Here is a 27,076-nt window from a genome sequence, read left to right as displayed (position 1 = left end):
GGTGCCTCATCATTAACTTTTAATCCTTGACAGATTGGCTGTTCTGGGCCCTCCCCAGCAAGCATTCACTTGTGTACAAATTCCCGCTTGTTAGGAAGAGGCGGGTTGCTATTTGGGGGGGGGGGGAGGACGGGGGAGGAGAGCAGGGAGGGAAGGGTGTCCTTTGTTCTTCCCTTTTTAAGAAAAAAAAGAGCAGGAAAACCAGCACCTCAACAAAGGAACAGCTACAGAATTAAAACATGCATTCTCCCTCGGCCCTCGTTTCACATTTTGTTGGCTTGCTTTTGTCATTGAACACAGAACGTTGGTGCCCCGATACCCTCCCATCACTCCCGGAGGCGAGCCCAGCCGCCATGGGGCGCGCTCCAAGCAAGATGCACAATGCCACATGGGGCAGCCTGGGTGCACAGCAACTGCTAGACATACGGGGAGAATTTTTTGGTTTTGTTTTTAATTTAACATTCACCATGATTCAGTGTTAAACTTTTGCAAGAGATAAGAGATATCAAAATTTAGATATTCAAAATAACCCTTCTAATTTTGTTATGATTGACCTTCTTAGCCTGAGTGCCAGGGATTTTTCTGTAATCTCCTGTCCTCACCCCAACTCGATCATTTTACATTGTTAAATAATATTTAGAAGCTGTATTAACATGAATTATTTTGGCCACGTTTTCCAAACACTTTCTGAAATCTTACATGAGAAAACTCTGAAGTATAACCCAACCATGGCAACAACGTAAACATCAGCTTCTTTGGGGTATCCCGAAGTAAACACTCATAGCAGCCCAGAAGAATTTAAACACAAAGGAATATCCCCAAAGTAAACTTTTCCCTCATACAAAGAGGCAGCAAGCTCCTTCAAGACTGGTGATTACAGCATGCATTTAGGAAAGGAGACTTTAAAGAAAGAGCGATGAGAGAGCGCTCTCTGCCACAAAACCCAGTCCCACTGTGAGGAATAAACCCACTCCAGCCAAACACCATTTGGTGTAGCTACTCACCTTTCACAGCGCTTGCTTCTTTCAGGTTGTGAGACAGAAAGTCTATGCTGGCGTAGGCGCTCATCTCCACTCCATTGACACCTCCATTCAGGACATGCCTGGCTTTCGACCTGGCTTTGTCACAGCCTGCCAGGCTGCCGTCTACCAAGTCGACGGCGATGTAGTTGAGGCCGTTCTGGAAGCCAGCCGAGGTCTCCCGGCACATGGGGCTGCTGCCCTGCTCCTCCTCCAGGCCTTCGCTTTTCCTGAGGGACACATTCTCCACCGAGGCTGAGTTGTGCCTTTTGGGGTTGTGTGCAAAAGAGGGGGACACGGGGGTCACAGTGGTGGTGGAGGAGAAAGTTTCCGAGCTGTGCCTCCTGCGCCCCTGGGGGTCAGCCCGGATGACCTTGGCCCCACGGTTGGGGTCTGGGGGTGGGCTGGAAAGAATGAAGGCCTCCACCCCAGAGAGGGTGAGCCTCTTCACCCCGGCCGTTGGGCTGGTGACCCGGGCACTTTCTGGCTTCTGAACGATGGGTTGGGGTGGGGTAGTGGCCATGCCGAAGGTCATCTCAGTATAATCTCCGCTGTCGGATGGGCTGGACAGACAGGCCACCCCCCCAGCCGCCTTCATGTAGCGCCCATCAGGCTGGCTGGTGCTGGAGGAAGAGCCAGGCGAGAGTGCTTCCAAAGAGCCCACCGAGACCGTGCCTGACTGGGAGGGTGATTGTGAGCTGAAGTCGATGTTCATGTAGTCGGAGAGAGGGGAGCGCCTCTGCCCTGTGCCCGAGCCCAGGGAAGAGGCTGGGCTGTCGGTGGGCAGCGAGGGGGGAGAATAGACAGCGGCATCCCCAAAGTCAATGTTGATGTATTCCCCGGGGCTCTTGGGCTCGGGAGGCAAGGGGTGCTCGTTCATGCTGGGCAGCATCGTCCGCAAGGTCTCCAGAGACAGGCGGCTGGGCCGGACGGCCCTCTGGCACCGCTGGCTGAGGAAGCCCTCGGTCCGGCTGTGCCGCAGGGGCGAAGGCACCGTGTGGCTGGAGGGGGCAAAGGTGCCGGCTGGGGACGGAGCCACTCCGCACATTGCCTCCTCAGGGATCATCCTGCCCGGAGAGTTCATGAACACGTACTGGTCGCTGTCCTTAGCCAGGCCCTGGCTCTTGTAGGAGCGGGGCAGGGAGCTGTAAGAGTAGCAGCCGGGTTTGAGGGGCTCGCCAGCCCCGTGCCCCGCGGGGATGAAGAAGAAGTCCGGGGGGGTGAGGGAGGGAGCTTGGGACCCCTGATGGGGGTCCCGAGGGGACATATTGATGTAGTCGCCGTTGCTCAGCCTCCCATCCGAACTCTCCATGGACAGCTTGGAGCCGCACCACATCCTCATGTAGCCGCTGTCGTCGGGGGAACTTTCCCCTGGCGAGCTGGTCTTGTAGCTGCTCCCGTTGCCGGGGGAGCCGCCTCCCACCCCCGCTCGGGGCTGCAGAATCTGCTTGGGGGCCGACACGCTGGTGGGGCTCATGGGCATGTAGTCATCGCCACCCCGCCCCCCCCCGACCAAGGGCCGCGGCCACGCCGGGGGTCATAGGCATGTAGCCATCATCATCTCCGCCCCCGCCTCCGCCTCCCCCCCCTGCCGGCGGCCCCAGGTTGGTACTGCTGCTGCCGGAGCTGCGGTGAGAGCCGATCTCGATGTCCCCGTAGTCCTCGGGGTAAGGGGTGTAGGTGACTTTGGGGGAAGCCCCGGCCGGGCAGGAGGGGAAGAGGCGGCCGGCGCTGCCGGCGAAGGTGGCCCGCATAAGCGTGTACTCGTCCAGGGAGGCGGAGGAGACCTGCGGCGGGGCGGGCCGTTGCCGGCACGGGGTGGTCAGCGAGTAGGTCCGCTTGCGGTGGCCCCGGTCAACCTCGGGGCAAGGCCGGTAGCAGAGACGGCCGCTCGGGGGCCGCTCCATCGCCATGTAGCCATACAGGTCGGTGCCGCCGCCGGAGTCCCGCACCGGGGGGGTCTCGGCCACCGATTCCGGCGTGTTGCTGCGGTTGCTGGCGGTGGAGGAGGAGGAGAAGGGCCGCGGGTCGCCGCCCGGGCTGGAGCCGTACTCGTCGAAGGACATGAAGCCCGCGTCGCTGGGCGAGCCGGACACCGAGGCGCTGCCGCTGGACGGGCGCTGCGGGTGATGCGGGTGGGCCGGCTCGGAGCCCAGGCCGCTGCTGGAGGAGAGACTGACGGGGCTAGTGGCGGAGGGGGGCGAGTGGGAGGCGGGCATGGACATGGAACGGCTGCTTTGCAGCCCGCCCCCGGCCAGCACCGGCAGCAGCTTCCCCGCCGGCCGCCCTCCGCCGCCGCTCAGCGTGTGCGAGCGGCTGAGTGGGGTCCGCACGGGGCCGGGGCTCATGGGGCTGCCGGCAGCCGAGCCCACCCGGCAGCCGTCGCCCTCGCTGGCCGTCCGCACCCGGCACGGCGCGGCCCTGCTGCCGGCGGCCAGGCTGTCGGTGCGGGAGCGGCGGAGCAGGCCGGTCTGGCTGGGCGGCAGGTTGACCAGGTGGTGGTGCCGGCGGCCCGGCACGGTGATGGGGTGCGTGGCCGAGGGGCCGCCGCCTCCGGCCGCCCCCCCGGAGGAAGAGGAGGACGACGACTGGCTCTTGCTGCGGGGCCGGAACTCGGACAGCTCCTTTAGAGCCTTCATAGCCTCCAGGATGGTCTCGTGGATGTTCTGGGCCACCACCGAGTCGTCCGCCTGCATCCACAGCTCGCCGGGCCCGGTGGCGGCCGAACGGCCCACCTCAATGAAGAAGAAGCTGTCCGAGTGGCCGCAGCGGCGGATGTTCATCAGCTGCAGCGTGACCGAGGGCAGCTCGCAGTTAAGGCGCACGAAGCCGATGGTGCGGGCCGAGAGGCAGAGGCGGTGCACGCCGGTGAGGTTCTTGCTCTGCCCCAAGCCCTTGGGCTTCAGTGTCACCTGCCAGACCTCCCGGTAGGCGGCGGCGGCCGGCGTCACCAGCCCGTAGTCGGACTCCTCGCCGGCGGCCAGCGCGGCGAAGGGCGAAGGCAGGGGGCGGTGCGGGGAGCCGGCGGCCGCCTTGCCCTCGCTCAGCAGGTCGGTGAGGGCGCGGTACCAGCCCTCCTGCTCCTGCTCGTTCTCGGCCGCCACGGCGAAGTACTCGTCCTTGGTGTAGAGGGCGATGAGGTACTTGTGCTTGGCGTCCGCCCGCTTGTTGATGTTGAGGCACGAGTCCAGCGCGATCACCCGCTTGGGCGCCCCGGACTTGTTCCTCCATTTCTTCTCGCTCTCGTAGTACTCCAGCCGGGCGCCCCCCGCCTCCTCCCCGCCGCCGCCTGGGCCGCGCAGCACGAAGAAGCGCTTGTGGCCGTGCTTCTGCTTGCGCAGGTAGCCGCACTTCCTCACGCCGCGGTTGTTGTTGTTGTTGTTCAGGTTGGGGCCGGGCGGCAGCCCCGGCGCGGCGGGGCTCGCCATCCCCCGGCCGTGCGCTGCCGACGCCGAGCGGGGCTGGGGTTGAGCGGCTCCGCCGCGGGGAGAGCGCAGCCGCCCGGGCTCCTCAGCCGCGCCGGGGCCGGCTCTAAGCAGCGGGCGCTGCCGGCGGCCGCCCGGCGTCCTGCCCGCCTCGGCTCCCGGCGGCGGCGCCCGGCCGGTGCTGCTGCTGCCGCGGCGGCTGCTGCCTGTGCCGGCGGGAGCGTGGCAGTGAGTAACGCATCGCGCACCGAGTGCCCCAACTAAAGAGCAAAACAACACGTGACCGCCGAGTTACCGAGGCGCTCGCACACCGAGACGGGGCGGGACAACGCCGCCGCCGCTCTCGCCCCGCATTGGCCGCCACGCCGCTCGAAGGACGGCTCTATCCGCCAATCAGGCGACGGGGCGGGCACTGAGAAGCGAGGCGGCAAGCTACCATTGGCCTTCCGGCGCCTCGCCTACCCCCGCCCACGGCCCCCGGCTCCCCTCAGGCGCTGCCCCGCCCCGCCCCGCCTCCCCGGAGCGTGCCTGCGGCGCGAGAACAAACGCGCCCGGCGAGCTCGCGCGCGAGGCAGCCGTTGGGGCCGTTGGCGGGGCGGCAGCGGGATATAGGGCGCGCAGGGGGCCGCTGCCGATGGGGGTGGCTGCGGCGAGCGGTTGCTGAGTCTGCGTTGTAGGCTGAGCCTCTCCCGGCGCAGCCCTCAGTCGCCACCGGGTTCCCCCCCGCAGTGGAGCTTCCGGGCGTGTGCGCGCGGTCCCCCCTCACACGCGCGCTGACGTGCGTCAGCCCTCCCCACGCACGCACGCAGCGCCCACGCTCGCAGTCCCTCCACCTGGCGGGTGCGCATCCCACCCCCGCCGCTATGTGCGTGCGGCGGGGAGAGATGCACAAAGCAGTTCTTCCGTTGAGGTCACGCGTGCCGCCTCTCCTCCCCACCCTCCCTCTACACACCTCACCCCGCGCGGCCCCCTGGGGGCCTCCCGTTGATGCGCCGAGATCAATGGGCTCCTTTCTCCTCCCGAAGGAGGAACGGCGGGAGGGGGCCCCGAGGGGGGCAGACCCGAGGGGTCTGATGCACATGTCCGGGGGGAGGAGGAACGTGGGGGTTACGGCCGTCGCGAAGAGAGAAAAAGACGAAAATAAAAGACAAAAAAATGAGGAAAGTGCTGCTAGGGAGGTGCTCCTCGCTCTCCCTCCCGCCCGCTGCCCGGGTCATCGTAACCCGGTTAGAAATCAACAGCAGAACGGGAAGGGCTGGGGAAGACCACTGCGACCGCAGCACCGGCAGGCTGAGGGAAAGCGGGAGAAGGACCTCTGCCTTCGTCATATGGGGAGCGCTTGCATTTACGTATGAGGTGGTAGTCACCTGCTTCTATTGGCGGTTTTGTGTGTGTGTTTTTTTTGTTTTGTTTTGTTTTGTTTTGTTTTGTTTTTTAAGAAAGGGAACGGGAGAGAAGAGCAACCTCCCCGGAACGAGAAGGGGTGCCGTGGGGCAGCTCCCCAGTGCCGGCAGCGCCTTCCCGTCTGCTGCCCTCGCTGGACTCCGCGTTGGGAAAATGGGAGGAATAGGGAATGGTAAATGCGGATGATACGTTCTGATTGCATAACAGTTCTCAAGATCCACATGAAAAATCAGGAATTGTTGCTTTTCTACCTAGAGCTGCACTAAGTCTACTTGAAGACTTAAGGGGAGCAAAGCTAGGTGAGCAACTGCTGCCCCTCGGAGCAGTCCAGGCACACACACTGACAGGAGTCATCTGTCTGGAAACCCCTAGCAAATTTGGAAAGATTTTCCCAAGAGTTTATGAAATATGCTCAGTGACCTTGAGCACACATTCCTGGATCTGACATATTAGAGAAGATGAATATTCATTCGCCTCAATGATATTTTCATACATGTTACTCATTACTATACGGTCAATAAACATTTTGATATAGTGATTCGCAGCAGAACTAAGCACGCAATTTGTACGACAGGCATTAAGACAGACTCGAATTCAAGATTGATTTCTATATTGACATTGGTATAAAGAGTATCTGTAGCATTTAATTTTTAGCAGTGGCTGATGAGTAACAAGCCAGTATTTTTCCTTCTTTTTTTTTTTTTCCTTTTTTTTTCTTCTTTTTTTTTAACATATAACTTTGGTACAGAGCACAGCATTTGATACCGAGGTTTGCATAAAATTCAGGTAAAAAACAAAAAGAAAAACACACCTATTGTTTCACAACCAGCTCCCTAGAATGAGTGCCCCTAGTTTACATAGTTGATCTACATCCCAACTATACACCTTCCGGAAACATTTCCCAGTCCTTTCAGTTTAATTATGGCATCTTTAATTAAAATAAATGGACTAGTGCCACTACTCCATCCCACTTCTCTACTGCAGTTCACTGTTTCTACAAGCCGGCATGTCTTATGCTTCCACTATTGCAATGCATCGTGTTAGCAGCCCAGCTTTGATTTCTGTGGGCTTTCAGCGAGGCAGGCTGTGAGTCAGAATGGCCAAAGATTAGCACTTGTTCTCCCGTGCCACCAAGTTGTGCAGAACACAGGGGTGGACAAATAGGGACAGTAGTATCTTCAAGTAATTGCAATAGATTTGCCAGAGGATATTTGCTCAAATAATCTCCAAGGGATAATTCCATCATGATGAAAGAAAAAAAAAAAGATCTTGTTTTACCTCTCCCATTCCTTTTTGCCTGTCATATCTTCCTGCCCCATCTCTATTTCACCACATTTATCTTGTAGCTTGAGGTCTCTGCTGGGGATGCTTTGCCAGTATATGAAGTACACCAACAAAATAGTGTTCAGATTCACATCTTTGAACTGCTAAACTTTGCTTTTGCCAGCATACCGTGTTCCAGCCATCTCCTTTTTCATCCAAGAAAAATAAGCTGTGCTGGGTAATGGTTGAACATCAGAACAGACTATCCATGGTAGGGGCCTTTGCCTACAGTTACATCAGCCATCAAGTGGTGCCTCCTTTCACCCTAAGCTGGCAGAAACATGGCAAGGGAAGAGCAGCCTTTGCTCATGGAAGGGGTGAAGTTCAGTTTAGATACAGCAAACAGAGTTTTGCCAGCACAGAGCCTTACTGATTTCATGCTGCCACTCTTCAAGTATTTGGAGGTCCTACATGCCAAAAGAATGCATGTGATCCTTTCATATATTTACAAATGTGCTTAGACTCATGTTACTGAACTATATGGATGGATAACAAACAGTGATCAGCAACACCGTGGTCTGCAAGCCATGAACCTCCCAAATGAGTTTTGCTTGGGAAGACTGCCAGAATGTTCAGCATTACCTGCACCTGGTCAGATAAAAGTATTACCTCTGGGGACATGCAACTGTTTTCAGGTGCATGTGGAAGCTTGATTCTACAAGCCCAGCACAAGCAGGTTCCATCTTTAATTTTTTCTCACGCTAGGGGGATTGGAGATCCAGGTGCTATGAGTATGTTGCTATGTTTACATATTGCCCCCAAATCACAGGCAGGTTACCCAAAGCTATCGGAGAGGCCGAGTGCATGAGTTGGCTGGATTTCAGAATTTGTCACGTGCTTCAGAAATACAGTTTTGTTTGTTCTTAGCCTAAATCTAATTTTGAAATACGTTTCAATCTGAGAATAAGGAGTAAGAATTGAAAGGGATGTGCCTGATGTTTGGCTTGGCCATTGCCTTCTACCTGCTGCCAGGATCACAGAGTTGATGGTAGTCAAGCCATGGGAAAAGCACAGAGAAAGATTATGTGCGTCAGCAACACTTTCTTGTACTATCAGGAGTACACTTATCTGTTCCAACAAAATAGAGTGATTTATATTTTGATGTCCTTGAACTTCCACATAAACAGGTGAAGTCAGTTTATTCCCTTGTACATTTGTTTGCATACTTGCGATACAGTGTCATTCTGGTTATACATTTCATAACCTTACTGTATGAGGACATGAACTCTAAGCAGCGTCTTCCTCCCTAACCTTTCTCAGCTCCTTTGAGCGCTAATGGGCCGTGACAGCTCCTGCCCATGCGGGGTCCATGGTGCTGGGGGGGAGGGAGCTTTAGGGAGCTGCTTGTTGATGCTGCTTCTTGGCTGGTGTCAGCTGCAGGTGTGTGTTATGCCTCTGTAACAGGAGCAGCTCAGAGGGGTATAATCTTCTTATTCCACAAACTGCCACAAGCACAAGTGATGTTTGCTCAGACGTTCTAACATGGGATGGGGAAATGCACAGGGAAATCTGCCACACACCCAGTTTCCAGTTCATTATTTTCTGTAAACGCAGAGTTGGGTATTTTCCTATCCGTCTCACAATTTATGCCCCCGGTAGGGAGTTCAGACCACCACACTCCGGACCCTCTGGGAGAGAGCATTGGGGACAGCGGCAGGGGGAGCCCACGCAGCCTGCGCACGGAAGCGATTCTCCGCGGGACGGTTACATCAAGACACGCTGCCGCGGGAGCACAGGCAGCGGGCAGCGTGTCCCGGGGGCAGCACGAGCCTCGAGCTCGGCCCCGCTGTCCGGCAACGCGCATGCGGAAAGAAGGGGTGAGGCGCGCTCCCGCGCCCGGTACGCGATCGCGCTTCCCTAAGCGGGCTCCCCACGGTGGCGCTCCGGTGCTGCCCCCGTCCGGCCGTGGTTGGAGCCCGTGCTGCTGTTGCACGAGGGAGAGCGTAAACAAATACGTAGCGCTCCTTGGAAACAACGTCCTTTCAAATTTTCTTTTTGAAGAGATTTTGTAACGTCCCGCTCTGAGCTGCAGGGATAGCCAAGCTCTAGGGTCTTTCAGGGCCTTCCTGTTCAAAAAGAGGCTGATGTTAGAATTCAGTATTTCTTTGATGCAGTGTTTACAGAATATTCGTTGAGGCCTTTTTGCCCAAGCACAACATGACTCCAACAGAAGTCGGGTTTTGTTTTCTTTTTCTTTTTTTTTTTCTTTCTCTTTTCATTATTTTTTTCTGGTCTGCTTTTTCAGGCTATTCCTTCCCAAGAGGCTCCTGTGTGAAAGCCCATTGCTTGCCCCCTTCCCCAGCAGGTCCCTCCAGCATCCATCTGTTTGCCTCTTACTGCCTTTGGAGGCTGTTCTACAGCCAAACAATCCCCAGCATTCAGCGCTCCCCTCTACCCTACTGCTCCATTGACTGTCTCTCTTTGTTTCAGATCTGCCTTAGGTAGTAATTCTTTCTTTTTCCTCTTTTTTTTTTTTTCTTCCTCTTTTTTTAAAAAAATCATTTTGTTGGTTTTATTTTTGTGTTTGTTTGCTTGTTTGAACTTCAGAAGGGAACCCAACATCCTCAGTTATTTATCTTGACTCTGGGATAATTCAAAGAGCAGGGGTTATGCAGTCCTGGGGCAGATTGTCGAGGGATTTTTATAGAGGCCCCATCACTGGAGCATTTGATGCTAGGCAAATATTTACCAGGAGTGACACAAGTACAGTCATCCTGACTCAGGGCAGTGTGATACCTGCGTGATCTCATGTTTACTTCCAGTCCTGTTTTATTGGATTTCTATGATATATACACCTTATAAATAGCCTTGGGATTGTGACTGATGAAAGGGGAAAAACAAGCTTCTCTCTTTTTTGTATGTCTCTATTTGTTCTACCTACCTATTTGATAGAGCAAAACAAGGAATGTAAAACTATTAATTATTGTAATTATTAATTGTCCATTTATCTTACTGTTTGGAATAAGCCATCAGTGCAATTCTTACTCATGCAAAACATTCACTCAATCTGTGTACATACAAGCATCAGAAATATGGGCACTACAGAGGAAAACCTTGGCACTTTTTTTAGTGTGCTCCTTCAGTGGAAGTTTTATGTGAATAATATGAGGAAGGCTTGCCCTCAGAATGGACTGATTACTTTCAGAGAGAATTATCATCTATCTGCATTATTTAGACTGCGTCTGGGAAACTTGCTGGAGCCTCGGGCTCCCATTGTGTTAGACGTTGTGTAGATGAGTAATTAATAGTGGGCCTCCTTCTGTTTTGCTTAATGTATATATTGTATGTATACAGTGAGTTGAGGAAGGTTGCTGATGTGGGGAGTCAAATGGGAAAGTCAGTTCTGCAGCCCCATACACAGTCTGACTGCCAGAGAGGCTTCAGCCTGGCAGTGGCCTCATAGGTGAATATTGCAGGTATGTTCAGGGTTTAAAGAAGAACCCCAAAATACCAACTTCATACATTTTGGCGTGTTTGGCCATACGGAGAAGGCAGGAAAGGCAGTACTTAGGCCGAAGGAAGACGTAGAATGTCTTTTTCAATGTATTGTTCTGTATTTTTTTCAGTGCAGTTTAGATGTAGCTATTCATTTCAGAATGATAAAGCATACAGATAAAAGAAATAGAGAAGTAGTGACACTTGGTGTTTATCCAGTTTCCTGCATCAATACTAGAAGCTGAATAAAACCTTCCCACAGTCAGTGAGCTTGGTGGTGCAGCTACCACACTCACTGGTATGGACTGGGTGGTGGGGCAGAAGAAGCAGAGGGCGTATTGCCAGGATTGCTCTTAACAAGCACCACCATGTTTGTGTATCTAAATAGTAACAACTTGCCAGGATAATTATGATCAAGTAATTTCCACAAAAAGATAAAGAGGAAAAAAAAAATAGGAAAAAAGGATGCCATGCATGATGTGCTGAGTGCTCATGGACACAACAAAATGGTCAGTTAATGATAATTAAATATTCATGTGAACATTACGTTTTCGTTACTGATGTGGGAGACCACAAAATCAAATAGAAGTGAAGAGCGTGCTTTCAGTTAAACTGCTGATTTTGCAAAGAAATGTTAGATAGCTTTAATAACACTAGAGCATGAGGTAATCAAGGCAAATGGAGATGTTTTTAATTTCATCTCTTCTATTTAATCATACAACAAGAGATATTTTTATGCACTCCATAGAATCATAGAACCATAGAATTGTGCAGGTTGGAAAAGACCTTAAAGATCATGGAGTACAACCACAAGCTAACCATCCTACCCTAACTCTAACAACCCTCCGCTAAATCATGTCCCTGAGCACCACATCCAAACGGTTTTTAAACACATCCAGGGATGGTGACTCCACCACCTCCCTGGGGAGCCAATTCCAGTGCTTAACAACCCTTTCTGCAAAGAAGTTTCTCCTGATATCCACCCTAAACTTATCTGGTGCAACTTGAGGCCATTTCCCCTCGTCCTGCCACTTGTCACCAGTGAGAAGAGACCAACCCCACTTGCTTCTGTTTTTTCTTGCCTTGTTCCCCATTTTGTTATTTTCTCTCAGGTGTCTCACTGATGCATGGAGAAGATTTATTTTCTCCCAAAGCCCACAGGGAATAGGAAATGCCCTTTGGACTACACTGTAGTCCATTCAGATCATCTCATAAGGAGAAGTAGGCTGCTTATTGGAAGTTCAGGACACATCTAATCTCAAAAAATCACTTCCTGTGCCATGAAGGGAACTGTAGCCATTTTTGGCTAAGGAGTTGTTGACTTGTAAAACCTTTTGAGGTTACGAAAGTAGATTGTTAAAAGGTGAATGACTTCAAACACAGATGTTGCAGAAACTGCAGCTGCAATGGATGTGGATCAGGTAGCAAAGGCTCAGTGCTAGCAAATCAAAGGAAACTCTTCCTGCAGCTGGAGCATTGCAAAGACCTGACAGAACCTTTGGAAGTGCAGCCCCCTATGTATCTTTTCTTACACCTTCTAGTGGGTGGTAAAAGCCTTTAATTTCTGGTACAAAGTGTTCTAGGGTTGTTTGCTAACAAAAACTGCTTTTGTCCCAGCTGATTCAAATCTGATGAAAGATCCTTGGATGGCTCTGCCGCTCAGCCTTTCTTTTATCTTTCCCAGCCAGTGTATCTGCCCCAAAGTCTCTGCAGCACTTCCCTGGGATGGTGTCCCCCTTCGTAACAATATGACCTTTTTTTACTTTGCTTAGAAATAAGGAAGAAAAGTAAACGTACAAAACATGTAACTGTATCGCAGTGGTATAAATTACACAGAGGTGCGTTACTGGTTGTGCAAAGATCAGATAGTTTTAAAGTCAGTGAATTGCTGTCAGGTTGTTAATTGAACATTTGCTGAAAAATGCCTATGGGTAAGTGATCTAGACATTGCTGCAGGATAATGGAATTTAAAAACAAGATTTGTCTGCCACCTTTCTGCCTGGGATGTATTTAAAGAAATACCAGGGAGCTGAAAGGCACACTCCTTAAAACATTCACACTCAAACGTCCTTACATTATTAATCCTTTAGAGTGATAATAATGAAATAACCCAGTTTAATATCTTGATGATTTTATTAACTTTTTAACTTTCAGCTGGGTAAAAGGGCTTTCTTGATTTTCACACTTCTGAAGTCTGTCTATAGTTGATTTTGATTTGCTCTTTCATGTGCCAGTTCAACTTCGTAAACATTCTGCGCACATATATCAAATTAACTTATTTCTTTAAACAAATTTATTGTCTCCAGTCTGATTTCAATAATTTAAAAAATATTACAAAACATTCGCTGTGAATTGTTTCGGTAAGACTCATGAATACGTAACAGTTGGTTCAGGGGATGTTCAGGCTGCATAGTAGGAGCAATTTCTTCTCAGAAGGAGTGGTGATGCAGTGGCACAGGCTGCCCAGGGAGGTGGTGCAGTCACCGTCCCTGGAGGTGTGCAAGGCCGTGTGGATGTGGCACTGAGAGATGTTGTCAGCATGATGGGGATAGACTGGTGGTTGGACTAGATGATCTGAGAGGTCTTTTCAAACTTTTACGATTCTACGATTCTCCTCTTTTTGAAAACAAGCCCACTGAACTGACAGTATTTTCTCTCAAGTTGATTAGTTTCAAAAAATTAATATCTGCTCCTCAACACAAATAAGCTCAGGAGAATACACTTTTTAGTGCTGTATAAGCCAGTGGTATTTGACACAAGTGCTGCAGCTGTACTCTGTCTTTCCAGAAGTGATGTTAGAGGTCTATCTACTTTCTGTAAAGGAACTCTAGAGAACTAATATCCCAAATATTTTCAATGGCTAAGATGAATATATGTGTTCATTTCCTTGCCTGTCTGGATAAAATATGGTCACTTTAGAATTTATCAGAAACAAAATTAAAAACTTCAGGTAATGTTTTGACATTATAGGGACAAATTTTAATAATTTCACTGGAAGACATCTGTACTTTAAGGTTGCTCATTGCTCTTGGAGTGCTGTGCGTCAGCTGTAGGACAGATGTTTAGCCAGCAAGGGAAGTCAGAGGGGAGCCAAATGAAGACATCTGATTTTTTTCCTCTCCTCCCTCACAGTCTGTCTGTTGTTGATGGTAGAGAGAGAAGGAAGACACCAGCTGTTGGATCTGTCTTTTTTTTTTTTTTTTTTTTTAAGAAAGAGCAGAATTGCAGACTGTTTGGAAGAGGGATTAAAAACAGAAGTCCAAAGTATCCTTAGTACAGTGGTGAAGATGTTGAGGGGCAGGGATGGTATTCCTGCAACTGCTCATTGGCACTTTAATCAGAGATACTCTGTCCTTTTTTATGCATTTTCATCAGTATGGATCTTCATATTCCATACAAATATCAATGGTTATTAGCTAAGGTGATTTTTTACTCCTGCTGTCTCCCATCACTGGTATCAGTCCACATTTGCCTCCCACTTCCCATTAACCATGAGATTTGTACACTTGCTTGCACTTGACACTTCTCTCCATTTGGCCTACACCTCACATATACTTGCTGCAGGCTCCTCTGCTCCATGAGCTGATGTACTAAATGCAGCTGATTGAAAAAAAAACTTTACTGATCAGATGGAGATAGGATCACTTGTCACAGAGGAAAGGCTGCAGAATCTTAATGCAGTGACTGACCAGATACCTTGCACTCACAGGTATATGGGGTATGCCCCTATTGCAGGGCAGCATGAAGATCATTGCCTCATACCATGACCTGATGCCTCAGTCTGATTCTCTATCATGTTAGCTGACATTGCTACTCTCTTATCCACTGGCACTGAGGAATATAAAGAGATTACTTGGTAAGAACCCTTACTGATGGTTCAAGCTGGCAGCAGTGAAGTTACTGAGAGAAGCCTGAGGGCTATCATAAGGGCTATCATAAAGGGCTTCAGGGGACTGGGGTGGCTAGTGGGGATGGAGTGAGAGGGAGTACAGGTGATATTTTCCTCTGTCCCTTCAGTGGCAGGGAAGGATACTGAGAGGATAAAGAAAACTCATCTGATAAAGACATGGCTGAGAGGCCGGTGCCACCAGTCACAGGGGGAAAAGAATTCTGGCCCAGAAGCTGTCTGGACTCATTGATGGGACTTTAAACTAGGTTTGAAGGGAGAAGGAGCTGATATAGAGCCTGCCTGTAACAGTGCGTGATAGTACAGCTAAGATAGAGGAACAAGGTGTTAGTGGGAGACTGCAACCTGCTACATCTTGTGATGATGAAGACAACAGGTAATTTAATGATAATTCAAAGGAATTAAGGAGTTATGCTCCCAGGAGGTGACAAGACCAGCTGCCCAGCAACACCAGTTATACCTTTACACCAATACATGCAGCTTGAGAAACTAAGAGGAGATGTGGGAAACAACCGTGATTCTGGAAAAACATGATGTAGTTGTTATCACTGAAGCCTGGTGGGATGATTCCTGTGACTGAAACGTGGTTATTGATGGCTACAGGCTGTTCAGAAGGGACAGGCGAGGAAGGAGGAGAAGTGTTGCCTTCAACATCAAGGAAGGAATAATGTGTGAAGAGCTGTCCCTGAGAAGCAAGTCAAAAACCCGTGGGTGAGAGATAGAGACTAAGGCAACAAAGGGAGCTTTGTGGTTGATGTCTACTATAGGCCACATAATCAAGCAGAACCTCTTGATAAAGCTTTCTTCCTCCAGCTACATGAGGTGTCACAATGACAGGCATTCATTCTGCTGGGAGACTTCAATCACATTGATATCTGCTGGAAAAGTAGCACAGTGAGCTGTAGATGATCCAGGAGGCTCCTGGAATATATTAAGGATAACTCCCTGAGCCAGATAACAGACAGTCCCACCGGGGGGGAATACAGTGCTGGACCTGTTGCTCACCAACATGAATTAACTGACGGTGATATCAGGATTGGAGGCTGCCTGGGATGTAGTGACCTTGCAATGGTGAAGTTCAAACTCTTGAGTGATATCAGGCAGGCAAAGAGTAAAATCAGGAAGCTTAATTGTAGGAAAATCCAACTGCCAGCTATACAGGGAGTTTGTCAACAAAAACCCCTGGGAATCTGCCCTGAAGCACAAGGAGAGGAACATGAGCTGTCAGATCTTTAAGGAAGATATTTTCTTAGGGCACAAGATCTCTCCATCTCCAGATGTAGGAAGTCAGGAAAGGAAGGCAGTAGATTATTGTGGCTGAACCAAGACCTGCTGGTCAAGCTGGAGAGCAAGAAGAAAATGTATAGGCAGTGGAAGCAGGAACAGGTAACCTGGGAGAAGAATAGGGATGCTGCTAGGCTGTGTAGGGTTGGGGTCAGGAAGGCCAAGGTCCAACTGGAACTGGACAACAAGGGGAGTAAAGGAGGATAAGAAAGGCTTCTATAAGTACATCAGCTGGAAAAGGAAAGTCCAGGAGGACATACTCTCCCTACTGAGTGACACAGGCAGGCTAATAACAAGAGACATTGAGAAGTCTGAGACATTCAACAACTTTTTGCCTTAGCCTTCACTAGCAACTGCTCTACTCACAGCCCTTGACTGGATGGTTCAGAATGTGGAAACTGGAGGAGAGATGCCACTGCTGCTGAAAGTGAAGATCGGATTCACAACCTCCTGAGGAACACCCATAAGTCTATGAGTCCTGAAGAGATGAATACCAGAGTCCTGAGGGAATTGGCTGACATTGTTGCCAAGCCACTCTCGACGATATTTGAAAAGTCATGATGGTCAGATGAAGTCTCTGGTGACGAGGACAAAAGGCAATATCACACCTGTATTTAAGAAGGGTAGAAAGGATGTCGTCCTTGGGAACTACAAACCTATTAGCTTCACATCTGTGGTGGGAAAGATAATGGAGCAGATCCTCCTGGAAACTATGCTAAAGCATATGGAAGAACAAGAGGTGATATGGGGTAACCAGCATGGCTTCACCAAGGGGATGTTCTGCCTGACCAACTTCATTGCTTTTTATGATGGTGTAACTGTGTCCATGGACAAGAGAAGAGCCTCTGATGTCATCTATTTGGACTTCAGTAAGGCCTTTGCCACAGCTTCCCGTAACATCCTTTTCTCCAAATTGGAAAGATATGGATTTGATGGGTGAACTCTTCGATGGACAAGAAACCGTTTTTGAGATTAAGATGAAGGGATGAGGCTCCTAGGACCAGCTACATGTATTCTGTCTGGGGCAGCTTCACAAGCTATCATGAAACTGCTTTTCTTTGGGCTTTCTCATTCCCAAACCAAGAAACGAGGTGAGGCCTACAGCAATTCTTTAATCTCTTTCCACTTCAAAGCATTCAAGCATTTATATGATGTGCCTGGAAAGGGGCAGACAAATGACTGTGTCTCCTCCTAATGATGATGACTTCCCTGAAGGGGACCAAGGGACCATTCCACCTCCTGTGCTTGATGGTTCTCTCATGAAACATCTCCAGAATTTCACCACTGTCTAGAGCTTCTTGATTCCCCCTGAGACTTGCTTTATGCTTACAAAAATAAAAAACAGACAAGTAAGCCACCAAGCAAGCAAACAGCCAAAAACAAAAACACAACATCACAAAAGCCAGCAAAGTTGTGCAATCTTATTTACAAATAATGTAGTCAAAGTCTTATTTCTCCAGACACAGCATATTAATATTCCTTTTGCTCTGGAACAGTTTGCCCAGAGAGGTTGTGGATGCCCCATCCCTGGAGGCATTCAAGTCAAGGCTGGATGTGGCTCTGGGCAGCCTGGTCTGGTGGTTGGTGACTCTGTCCATGGCAGATGAGTTGAAACTAGATGATCTTTGAGGACCTTTTCAATGCAGGCCATTCTATGATTCTATGATTCTGTGATTCTATTTCACTTCTGCAGATGTACATAACCTGTGCTAGCCATTTCTTCATCTGCTGCATTCACATCACAATATATCCCAAATAAATGGCTCCGTCTGTATATTACAAAGTGGAGTAAAATGTGTTTGCTGAGTGGTAGCTTCCATTTTTTATGCCTTTCCTTAATTTGGTTTCATCATCATCCCATGAGAAGGCCATCTCTGACCCTATCCAGAGTAATGCTATGGATCTCGTCAGCCAACTTAATGTCATTTTTTGCCAAAAAACTGACTATCAACCATTGTCTTCCCATTTTCTCAGAGCTGTTACACTCCCCAGGCATGCAAGTGTCACCTATATATCCTTTTCCCAAAACATATAGCCTTTAATTGGCAATACTAGCATCCATATTGTTTCTACTTAGCCAGAAATCATCTGGATCACTTCCTGCTTGTAATCTATCATTTCTCTGTTCCCTTTTGTTGTTTGCATCATTTAGAAATATTATTAGAGTTAGTTTGTATTTTGTATTTTGTTTGTTTATTAACATATATTTTTTTTCTTCATGCCATAAGTAAAAGCATTAAATATGGTCTTGGACAAGAAAGGTTCTCGGTAGCACTGCACTGGTGAAACTTGGTAGGTTTTAGTTAATAGTTACATATTAAATTTCCAAGTTACACAGTTTAATCTCATTTAATAAATATTTTCTTGATTTTTTTCTGATGTTAACAACTTAATCAGAACGTAATGTGGTATCAGTGTTTGACAACTGGTATCTGAAAGCCATCATTTTGTCAACATACTTAACTTTATTAAACAGACCAAATAATGGAAATTCTGATCTCATAAAAATACTGTGCAATTTGTTTTACTTCACCTGTTTTGCATAAAATCATGTTGACTGGCAGTAACTATTCTTATTTCCTTATGGACAGAGCCCCATACCAGCAGTTCCATTCTTCTGCACAGAACTAAGGTCAAGTTAGCTCATCTACAATTACCCTGTTTACGCTTTTGAAATATCAGTGCAGCATTGGATCTTTCCGGGTCTCTTTGATTTCCACAGTATGCTAAGGCTCTTTGCCAGAAAGCACCAGTACAAGATCCCTTTTAAATGTTATAAATAAGTTATCCACTCCTGCCAATTAAAGGAGTTAAGAGATGCTCTTTACCATCTACTTAAAAAAATATCAAAATAGATGATATTTCAGCAATACAGACTCTGTTTTCATTTCTAAATGCAAAACATAAATACTCTCTGAATGCTCCTTTTTTTCCCCACAGATAGCAATGGAGCTGTGTCATCACTGGGATTACTTTTGCCCTGAATAGGCCTTCACAAATGAGAAATAAAGCAAAGAAACGTTCTTGTTATTTTTTATCTCTACTTTTGCATAGATGTATTTTACATACCACTATCCTGCATTTATTAACGTATGAAATCTTTAATTATTGTTAGTGTCCATGGGCTTTCAGTTGATTTGTTAATGACAATGGTTATCTGTAATTCTATTTCAATTATTCTATTGCATGTACATGCTTCTGTACAATGATACTAAGATACTCTTCTGTACACTTATTGTAATACACGTACTAATCAGCACTGTATCAACTGTATCAACAATTCTGTATATACATCTTTAATCAGATCACTGTCGTGTATTTCTTCACAAGTGCTAGTTTAAAGCTTAAGTAACCAGGGGCTTTCATGACTCAGAGTGGAACATAATGCAATACTGCCTGATTTTTTTTGTGACAGAAATTTCAGTCTATATGTTTTAGAGGATCTAGGGCACTGTAGGCAACACGGAACAAGAACATTAGCAGGTATTATTGTATTAGAAACTTTTTAGAGACAGCATTTCTTTCTGTATAGATATTTGTTCTTGCTTACAGAAATTACACGGAGTGGAAATGATCTCACCTTACTCGATCACACAGATATCCAGATCTAAGCTCATCATTGCCTAGGATGACCATGCCTCTGTCCATAGTAAAAAACAGACATTTTAGAGCACCTTGAATGTGACCTATTTTAGATGCTTACATTAGAAAGGAATGAATCATGCCTTAGAGTGCCTTTTTTCCCCATAGAAAATAAAGGGAGACCAGAGTGATTAGTCCTGATCCAGTTCTTTGCACTGCAGTGATCTGCAGTGTACACAGTGATCAGTGATCTGGCCGATTCACTACTGAACAAAAAATGATGGTTATATAATTATAAAGAAAAAGCAAAAAAGCAGATAAAGCTGTGAATCTTCAAGATTAAAAAAAAAAAAAAGAAAAAGCCATTGCTTTTCTTTAAAAAAATAACAAACTAGACTGTGATTCTAAGAGTACTTAATTATTTTTAATTAAGTTAAATGAAAGAATTTAAAGTTCATTAGTAAACAGTTTTGCAATAAGTAATAATTATAAAAGTAGATATTACCAAACTTTAAGGTTACTGTATGTCCCATGAATCATAATCCAGTCAATAAAGCATTCTCTAATTTCAGTAACAATTAATTAAATTAATTTGTTCTATTTTTCTTTGCTTTACCCAAACATTACTTTTACTACACTTGAAAAAAATTTTTTTTTTAAGTTTCTAAGACTCCAAAATATGTTTAAAATTTAAAGTTTAAGGTGGTTTTTTTTCCATTTACAAGTAAATGATAAGGATATGTATAATTTGTTAGAGATCTATCTGAAAGTGTATGTTGAACCTGATTTCAAATATCTATTGTATTAGCCTATCAATCAATTTGGCAAAAGATTTCAGCATGCTGAATGTGTACAAATAGTGAGATGGATGCACAGATCACTTCAAATGTCTTTGGCAAATGGGTGAAGAATTTCTTTAGCATTTGACAATTCTGCTCTAGTGATGAAGAGACAAGAAATCCTTGGAATAAACTGTTGGATTTCATTTCTTTTGTAACACGGGTTTTTAAATTCACTCATGGGCTCACCAACATGATTTACATAATCATCACTATATTCATTAAGCTCTTAATTTGCACAGAGTTACTGGATCATCAGGTAGAAGAACTCTAGAAATAGCAGGACATTGCAAATAAACTCTACGTAAGTAAAAATCCAATGTTAGAAAATGCTTTTCCTACTGTTGATGTTATTTATTTGTTTCCTTTGCAGATTGAAGGCATTTGCAGTGTTGACCCGTTCCCCTCTGCTTATATAAGCTATGACAACAAAGCCTGTGGACTAGCTAAAACTTTCTCACTACCTATCACTGTGGATAGGAAAACCTGTCATGCAGGCCTTTAAGCAAATCCCCCAAGGACTTTATCATGCACAACATCAGAGGTTCTTGTTGCATGTATGTCTCCACCAGCCAGGAACTTGAAGGAGACAACAATCCATGAGATATGTATCATTTGCTACAAATTACACAATTGTGCCAAATGCTTGAGTACTTCTGAAGCACATCATATTGTGCCAAGGGCTCCCCACCTGTCTGAGCCCTGTAGATCTCAAGAGTAATTGAATTTGTTGATGCAGTTATAAAGTACAGAATTCTTCCATTTATATAGCTAGCAACTTACACGCAGTTCTCTTAGTATTGGATGTACTTAAATTGCAGCCTTCTTGTCTTCACTGGCCTATGGCCATACTGACTCTTTTGCTGAGTATGGCAAGAACTAATTAATTTAAGAATTAATGCAAAAATATGACTTATGAAGACTTTCCCCTACATGTAATACACAGCATTTTTATCACAATAGATGTTTTGTCAAAGGTTTCAAAACGAATATATATCTCCATTTTACACACAGTCATCAGAAAGACATTTGCACACGTATGTGGTCTCCAGGATTAACATGCTTTAACGTTCCTACCTTCTGTAAGAACAACTGAGGGGTTATCATAAGCATTATGGTTTCTGGTCACTTCTGGTTCTTTGACCCAAATAATGTATTTCTGATTTGGCTGTTTGTAGCCTTCACCACAACTTAAAAGCAGCTCTTGTGTTTATGCCTCCTGATGGATGTCAGGATGCCCATCCATCTCTGATTCTCCTCCATACAAATCTAATCGTCCTTGAATGGCAAGTGTCTAACATCATTAGCACCTGTAAATTCAGATACAAAAACTAGAATACTTCAACGTGCAATACCACAGTCTCACTTCCTGTAAATATGAAATAACCCTCATATGAAATATGCCAAACTGTTCTTCATCACTGTTGTCTCTTTCTCCCATTCTACCATTTACTTCAGGTTCATACCTATCCAGTATTGGAACTCCTGCATGGCCTAATGAATAGAACACAGGTTTACTTTAATAGTAAGTACAGGATAGGGAAAAAGTGGTGGCTCATTTCCTGGCTCATTTTCATTATGTTTCAGCTTTGGACTGAACTTTAAAAGGTAAATTACCCAACTCTTGAATACACAAGCATTTAAATAACAGAGTTTTTTAGCATTTTTTACCTTTGGTGACTGCAGATTCATGTTTATTTAGCAGTTGAATTTAAACTGACCTAAGGGTATTAGAAAAGAAGTCTTCAGGGAAAGATAATATTCTATTTTGGAATGGATATTGAGCAATTAAGGAAAGAACAATATTTTGTCATTCTTGGCACAGAGGCTATTTCTTGGGCAATGACTACCTGCTCCTTTTTATCTTACCCACCCATGCCATATTGCAGCAAATGTGGCTGCAGGTGCCTACAGTGGATGAACACCTGCCCAATCTATGCAAGAAGGAAAGGAAATCAGGGGATGTCATGCTCACTGGTTTTGTGTGCACAACTCAGGAGAGTGATAAAAAGGAGAAATGGAAAGAAAGTTAAATTTAGCATGATTAAGAAGAGAGAGTAGAAGAAAATGACTGTGACCTTCCGAAACAGCTTTTGCAGGAGAGAGAGCAGGTAAGTCTAAACACACTTTTTTCAAAGGCAGAACACCACTTTGTCTGTCTGTCAGCCTTTCTATAACAATGCATCGACTACAGTGAGCTGACAGGAACCTTACAAAGTTCAACAAGAGGAAGTGCAGAGTCCTGCACCAGGCACCAGGACATCCAGCTGAAAAGCAGTTCTGCAGAAGAGGACATGGGGCACTAGATGGGGACACCCCTTTGGACATGAGTAAGCAGCGTGCCCTTGCTACAAAAAGGCCATTGGTATCCTGAGCTGCATCAGGCAAAGAATTGCCAACAGGTCAAGAGAGGCTATCCTTCCCCTCTACACAGCTCCAGTAAGGCAGGAGCAATGTGTGGGAGAAACACGGATGTAATGGAAAGGGTCCAAAGGATAACCAAGAGAGTCTGGAACTGGAGCACGTCTTCAGTGAGGAGAACCTCATCAATGTCTGTAAATACCTAAATAGAAGATGCAGTGTGATGGAGCCAGCCTCTTCTCAGTGGAGCACAGTCAGGACAAGAGACAAACTGGAACACAGGGGCTCCCTCTGAACACCAGGAAGCAGTTCTGCACTGCCGAGTGATGGAGCACTGGCACAGGCTGCCCAAAGGCTGTGGGGTCTCCCCTTTAGGGATCTCCAGAAGCCGCCTGGCTGTGGGTCCAGGCAGCCTGTAAATCTGTGTAGTGGCTTTTTACACCTGTTCACAGGTACAAGTTTGTCCTTTCTCATTCCATGTTGCAAAGCAACAAATAAAATACATTTTGCGTGAGACTGCATAAGCTCATTCTTTTACCCACAGAGATAGATTGTTTCTATAGTTCCATAGAATATTTATCTCTGCTTTCTTCCCCTAGCTATCTTATAATTTCTGCAATTATTTTTGTAACATTACTATACAAAACTTTATAGAATTCAATAAATTCCCTGTGTGATTTATTAAAACCTTTTCTGTATACAATTTTCCTGTCTCCTGCCCTAACAGGAATCCATTTTGTTCAAAAATCTGCTCTCATTTAATATTTCAGTTGCAGTGCATCTCTGGCTGTTGTGCTTCTGATCACAGAAGTGCACTATTGCCACTTTCTCTACTACTCAAAATGTCTCAGAGTTTTTCTGTTCACTTTGCTCTAAAAAAATCTGCGTAACACAGAAGAAATAATTCTCATATGAGGTAAACAGTGCCAACCCAGGATCAAGTTTTTCAGTGTTGTCAACACAGACTGCAGTAGATGGGGAATAATTGGCCCTTTCTTCAATTGAAAGTGAATCCAGTGAAAGGCTTCATTAACAGGGGAGAGATGGGACTATGTGTGTACTAAATCTTTTAGATGGACAAGAATAGTCACAGCACTATCAATTTATATATTTCCCCTTGCAGGGAAAAAAAAAAAAAGCATTAAGACCAGTGTTTCTAAAAATGTAGGTTTCTTGTACCTATCCATCACATCATTCTAATATTAGCAAGTCTTCTGTGGTGATCATCTGTCTTCACTACATTCTAGAAGAATCCTGCCTTCTGTTAGGTATGATATGAAGTGAGAACAGCCATACTGGTCACATCAATTACCTACACATAGTGAGCTACCTCCAAACATTTAGATTCATCAATGAATGCTTGTGCATTGCCCATTATAAGGCAGTTTCTTAGTTGTTGCGCATGGCTCCTTCACAATAATCCAGACCATTTTTTTTTTTTTCTGTGGATTTCCCTCTTCAGAAATGGTTACCAAATGAGAATGGTGAGACTTCAGATGAAAATGGATGATTATATTTCACCGTGCCAAGAGAAATTCTTGTGACATGTTCCACTCTTACAGTTGTAAGGCAATTTCTCCATTTAAGGCTCCTGAAAGTTAATATCTCCAAACTCTGCTGGCTGTGCCTGCTCTGCATCACTACTGAGCCTTACAATTTCATGCTTTAGTTTAGTCAGATGTCTCTGCTCAGTTTCATCCACTCACATGTCCCTGTCCCTAAAGATATACAAATAGTACCAGGAACAGCCTATTGGTTCATGGAGGTCTCTGCCTGGTAGCCATCATCCCTTTGCAAATGCAGTTCCCTTCTATCACTATGATGAAATGAGAGAAACTGTGGGATATTCTTCACTATCTTTTGGTGGCATCTTTCACAATCAGTGTTAAAAAAAAAAATAAAAAAACAGACCACAAAAACAACAGAAAGGCAAAGTTATAAGTGGTAGAATCAACCAAGAATGCAAAGCAGCAGTTTAGTAATAGTGGTGAAGACACAGTGATTCCAAAAGCTGGTGTAGACACGATCAGTCCAAACACAGATTGTATCACTAAGGATAATGAAACCCTCTGGACTGTTCCTCCCTGTTTCAGATGACTTATCATAGTTACAGATGTCCAGGGTTAGTTTCAACTGCATGTAGAATTTAGGTCCTTTTGTATTGCATCTGTATTCTGTGGTGAGTGGACAGCAGAATTCCTTCTGAAGTGTAAAAGCAGATGATAAAGGCTGTGTCTTTGCTGCTAAAAAGTGTATGATATCTTTGTATTAAAGTCACAAATAGATGTCAGATATGCCAAACTAGAAACACAGCCAAGTGCTGGATAACTTTAATTTTACCACAGGTTTGCTCAGCAAGGTCAGCCCTGTCCTCTGGCCTGGGACTGACCTTGGAAAATTCACCTCAGTACAAAATTAAAGCACCTTATCTGGACTGTGGTTTTACCACAGGAGGGCTGACGCACATTGGTTTCTCTGATGTTAAGAAAAAAAGAAATTAGTTAATCTTTTCAGTGATGAATGAAAGTCCAAATCAACAGACCCTGTTTCGCTAGGCTATCTCTGCAAAATCATGTTACCTGTGTTCTTCTGTGTGCTAAACATGCATTAGAATATGATTAGTAGCCACAGTATGGACACAGCATAGCAGTGGTGTGGCTGCTGGTGGCTGTACATCGGACTGCTCTTGACAGTAGCAGTATGAATTGTGACTTTGAAGAGACAGAGGCACAACAGGCAACTCTGGCAGTTACACAGATGGCCACCGAGGTGCTTTCTCTTATATCTTTTCCATACTAGCCTAAGGGAAAACCCACTTATTATGGCTCAAATGTGTACAGGCTGTTTTGCACTTTTGGTCTGGTGTAGGTTGCATAGGTGTAGCATTTTTCTCGCTTATAGAGGCTCTCTGTATCCTATAAGGGCTTTCACTCACCATACAGATACTCACCATACTACACTGGCAAATCCTTCTTGACATGGATTTAACTCTAATTTTTAACTGGAGCACACTTTCTGGTACGTACCTCTATGAAAGTGTAAGAATGATTTTTCTCATTGATCTCAAACATATTACTGACCAAAAATGATAAATGCCATCTTATACCAGGAAGGTACATAATACAGACAGATACTATGGTGACTATACTGGCTTCAAAGCTAATTAAATTTACCCCAGTGCAGCTTTCCCCCATAGACAAACACAGAAGTGCCAGCTCCATCAAGCATTGCCTTACTTGCCTCCCTGACCTATCTTCAAAACTAGAAAAAAAGCTGATCGTCTCCTCTCCATTTCAGTTTTGTGCTCTCCAGTCTGAAGATCTTTTTAAGTCCCAGCTCCTGGCATGGTGCCTTCCAGTCACTGGTCAGATTCAGCAGTGCCAGCTGCTAGCAGAAAATCCTACTATTCAGGAGATGACCTTATGTGCTCCGAATGCTGCTTTCTCATTCTGCTTAAATCATTCTCCCCATGTTCCCCTGCACTGACGCTGTGATGTAGACAGATAGGTTGCAAGATTTCTAGAGCAAAAGTTATCATGTAAAAGCTAAGAGATTGTATATTTTTAGTTCAACACCACAGTCTTTCTACTAAAAGGAATATTTCACATAGAGTACCAAAATTTTATTTGGAAATCAGTGCGACAGTACCCATCCCTGATTCACTTATGAAAGATCCTCTGTAAAGCCTTGTAATGCCTTGTGAATAATTTTAGTGATTCACTCCCATGCAAATCTCTTATTTTCCAATGCAAATATTGCATAAGTGTAGCACAGTACTCTTAAACATGAACAAGACATAAACCAATTTCATTCAGATTATGTTTGTGTCATAAATAAGGCTCTGTATCCACTCAGTTCAAATCGGCCTCCTTAAGCAGGCTTGCACTTGTTAAATCCTGTCTATGACCTCAGGCAGCCTGCTCTTAATGCATGATTCTTGCATGTGAAGAGAGGAGCTTGGAAAATAACACTGAACTGAGCTAAGGCTAAATCTGTTTGGATTCATTACATCTACGGCCAGACTGTCTTATTTACACTTAATTACAAATACTTCAAGATCTCAGTTTTGCATACGGAAGACAGAATCACGTGAATATGGAAAAGTCACTCAAGTTTAGGTGACCTCCAGTCACAAAAAAATGGCCCATTATCCCTCTGTACTTCATAGAAAATAGATAGTAAAATAGAAAATGCAGGCTTACTAAAATCACTGCATTCCTTTATGTCCCCTTTTTCACACCCTCTTTTACAGTTTCCTACTCATCACACCAGCTTGAACAGGTTTTATACATGCAATTCTCTGAATATGTCTGAAATAATTGAGTGGCAAGCCAATATCCATGACATTCTGATGCATTTTTTTTTTAAAGAACTTCCAGCAGCATGAAGCATGGGAAAGTAAAGTTACATATGAGGTAGCAACTGTTTTTAAACACGTGTTCAGAGAGTTTTTCTCACTGAAGTAGACCTAAGCAATTCAGATATTAAACTGATTTA

General features: G+C 45.9%; 1 protein-coding gene across 1 annotated transcript in view; it reads right to left on the bottom strand.

The window, feature by feature from the left end:
• The window catches only part of IRS2 (insulin receptor substrate 2), a 30,110-nt gene extending 25,663 nt beyond the window's left edge, over positions 1-4,447 (bottom strand). The window contains 2 exon segments of the mRNA XM_042867261.1: positions 1,005-2,526; positions 2,528-4,447. Of these exon segments, the coding sequence (XP_042723195.1) occupies positions 1,005-2,526; positions 2,528-4,447 (3,442 nt within the window).
• Between the last annotated feature and the right edge of the window lie 22,629 nt (positions 4,448-27,076).

Source organism: Lagopus leucura, unplaced genomic scaffold (genome assembly GCF_019238085.1).
Source record: "Lagopus leucura isolate 7727_CA_CO unplaced genomic scaffold, USGS_WTPT01 Super-Scaffold_100001, whole genome shotgun sequence".
Lineage (NCBI taxonomy): Eukaryota > Metazoa > Chordata > Aves > Galliformes > Phasianidae > Lagopus > Lagopus leucura.
This window is presented reverse-complemented; position numbering and strand designations above follow the sequence as displayed.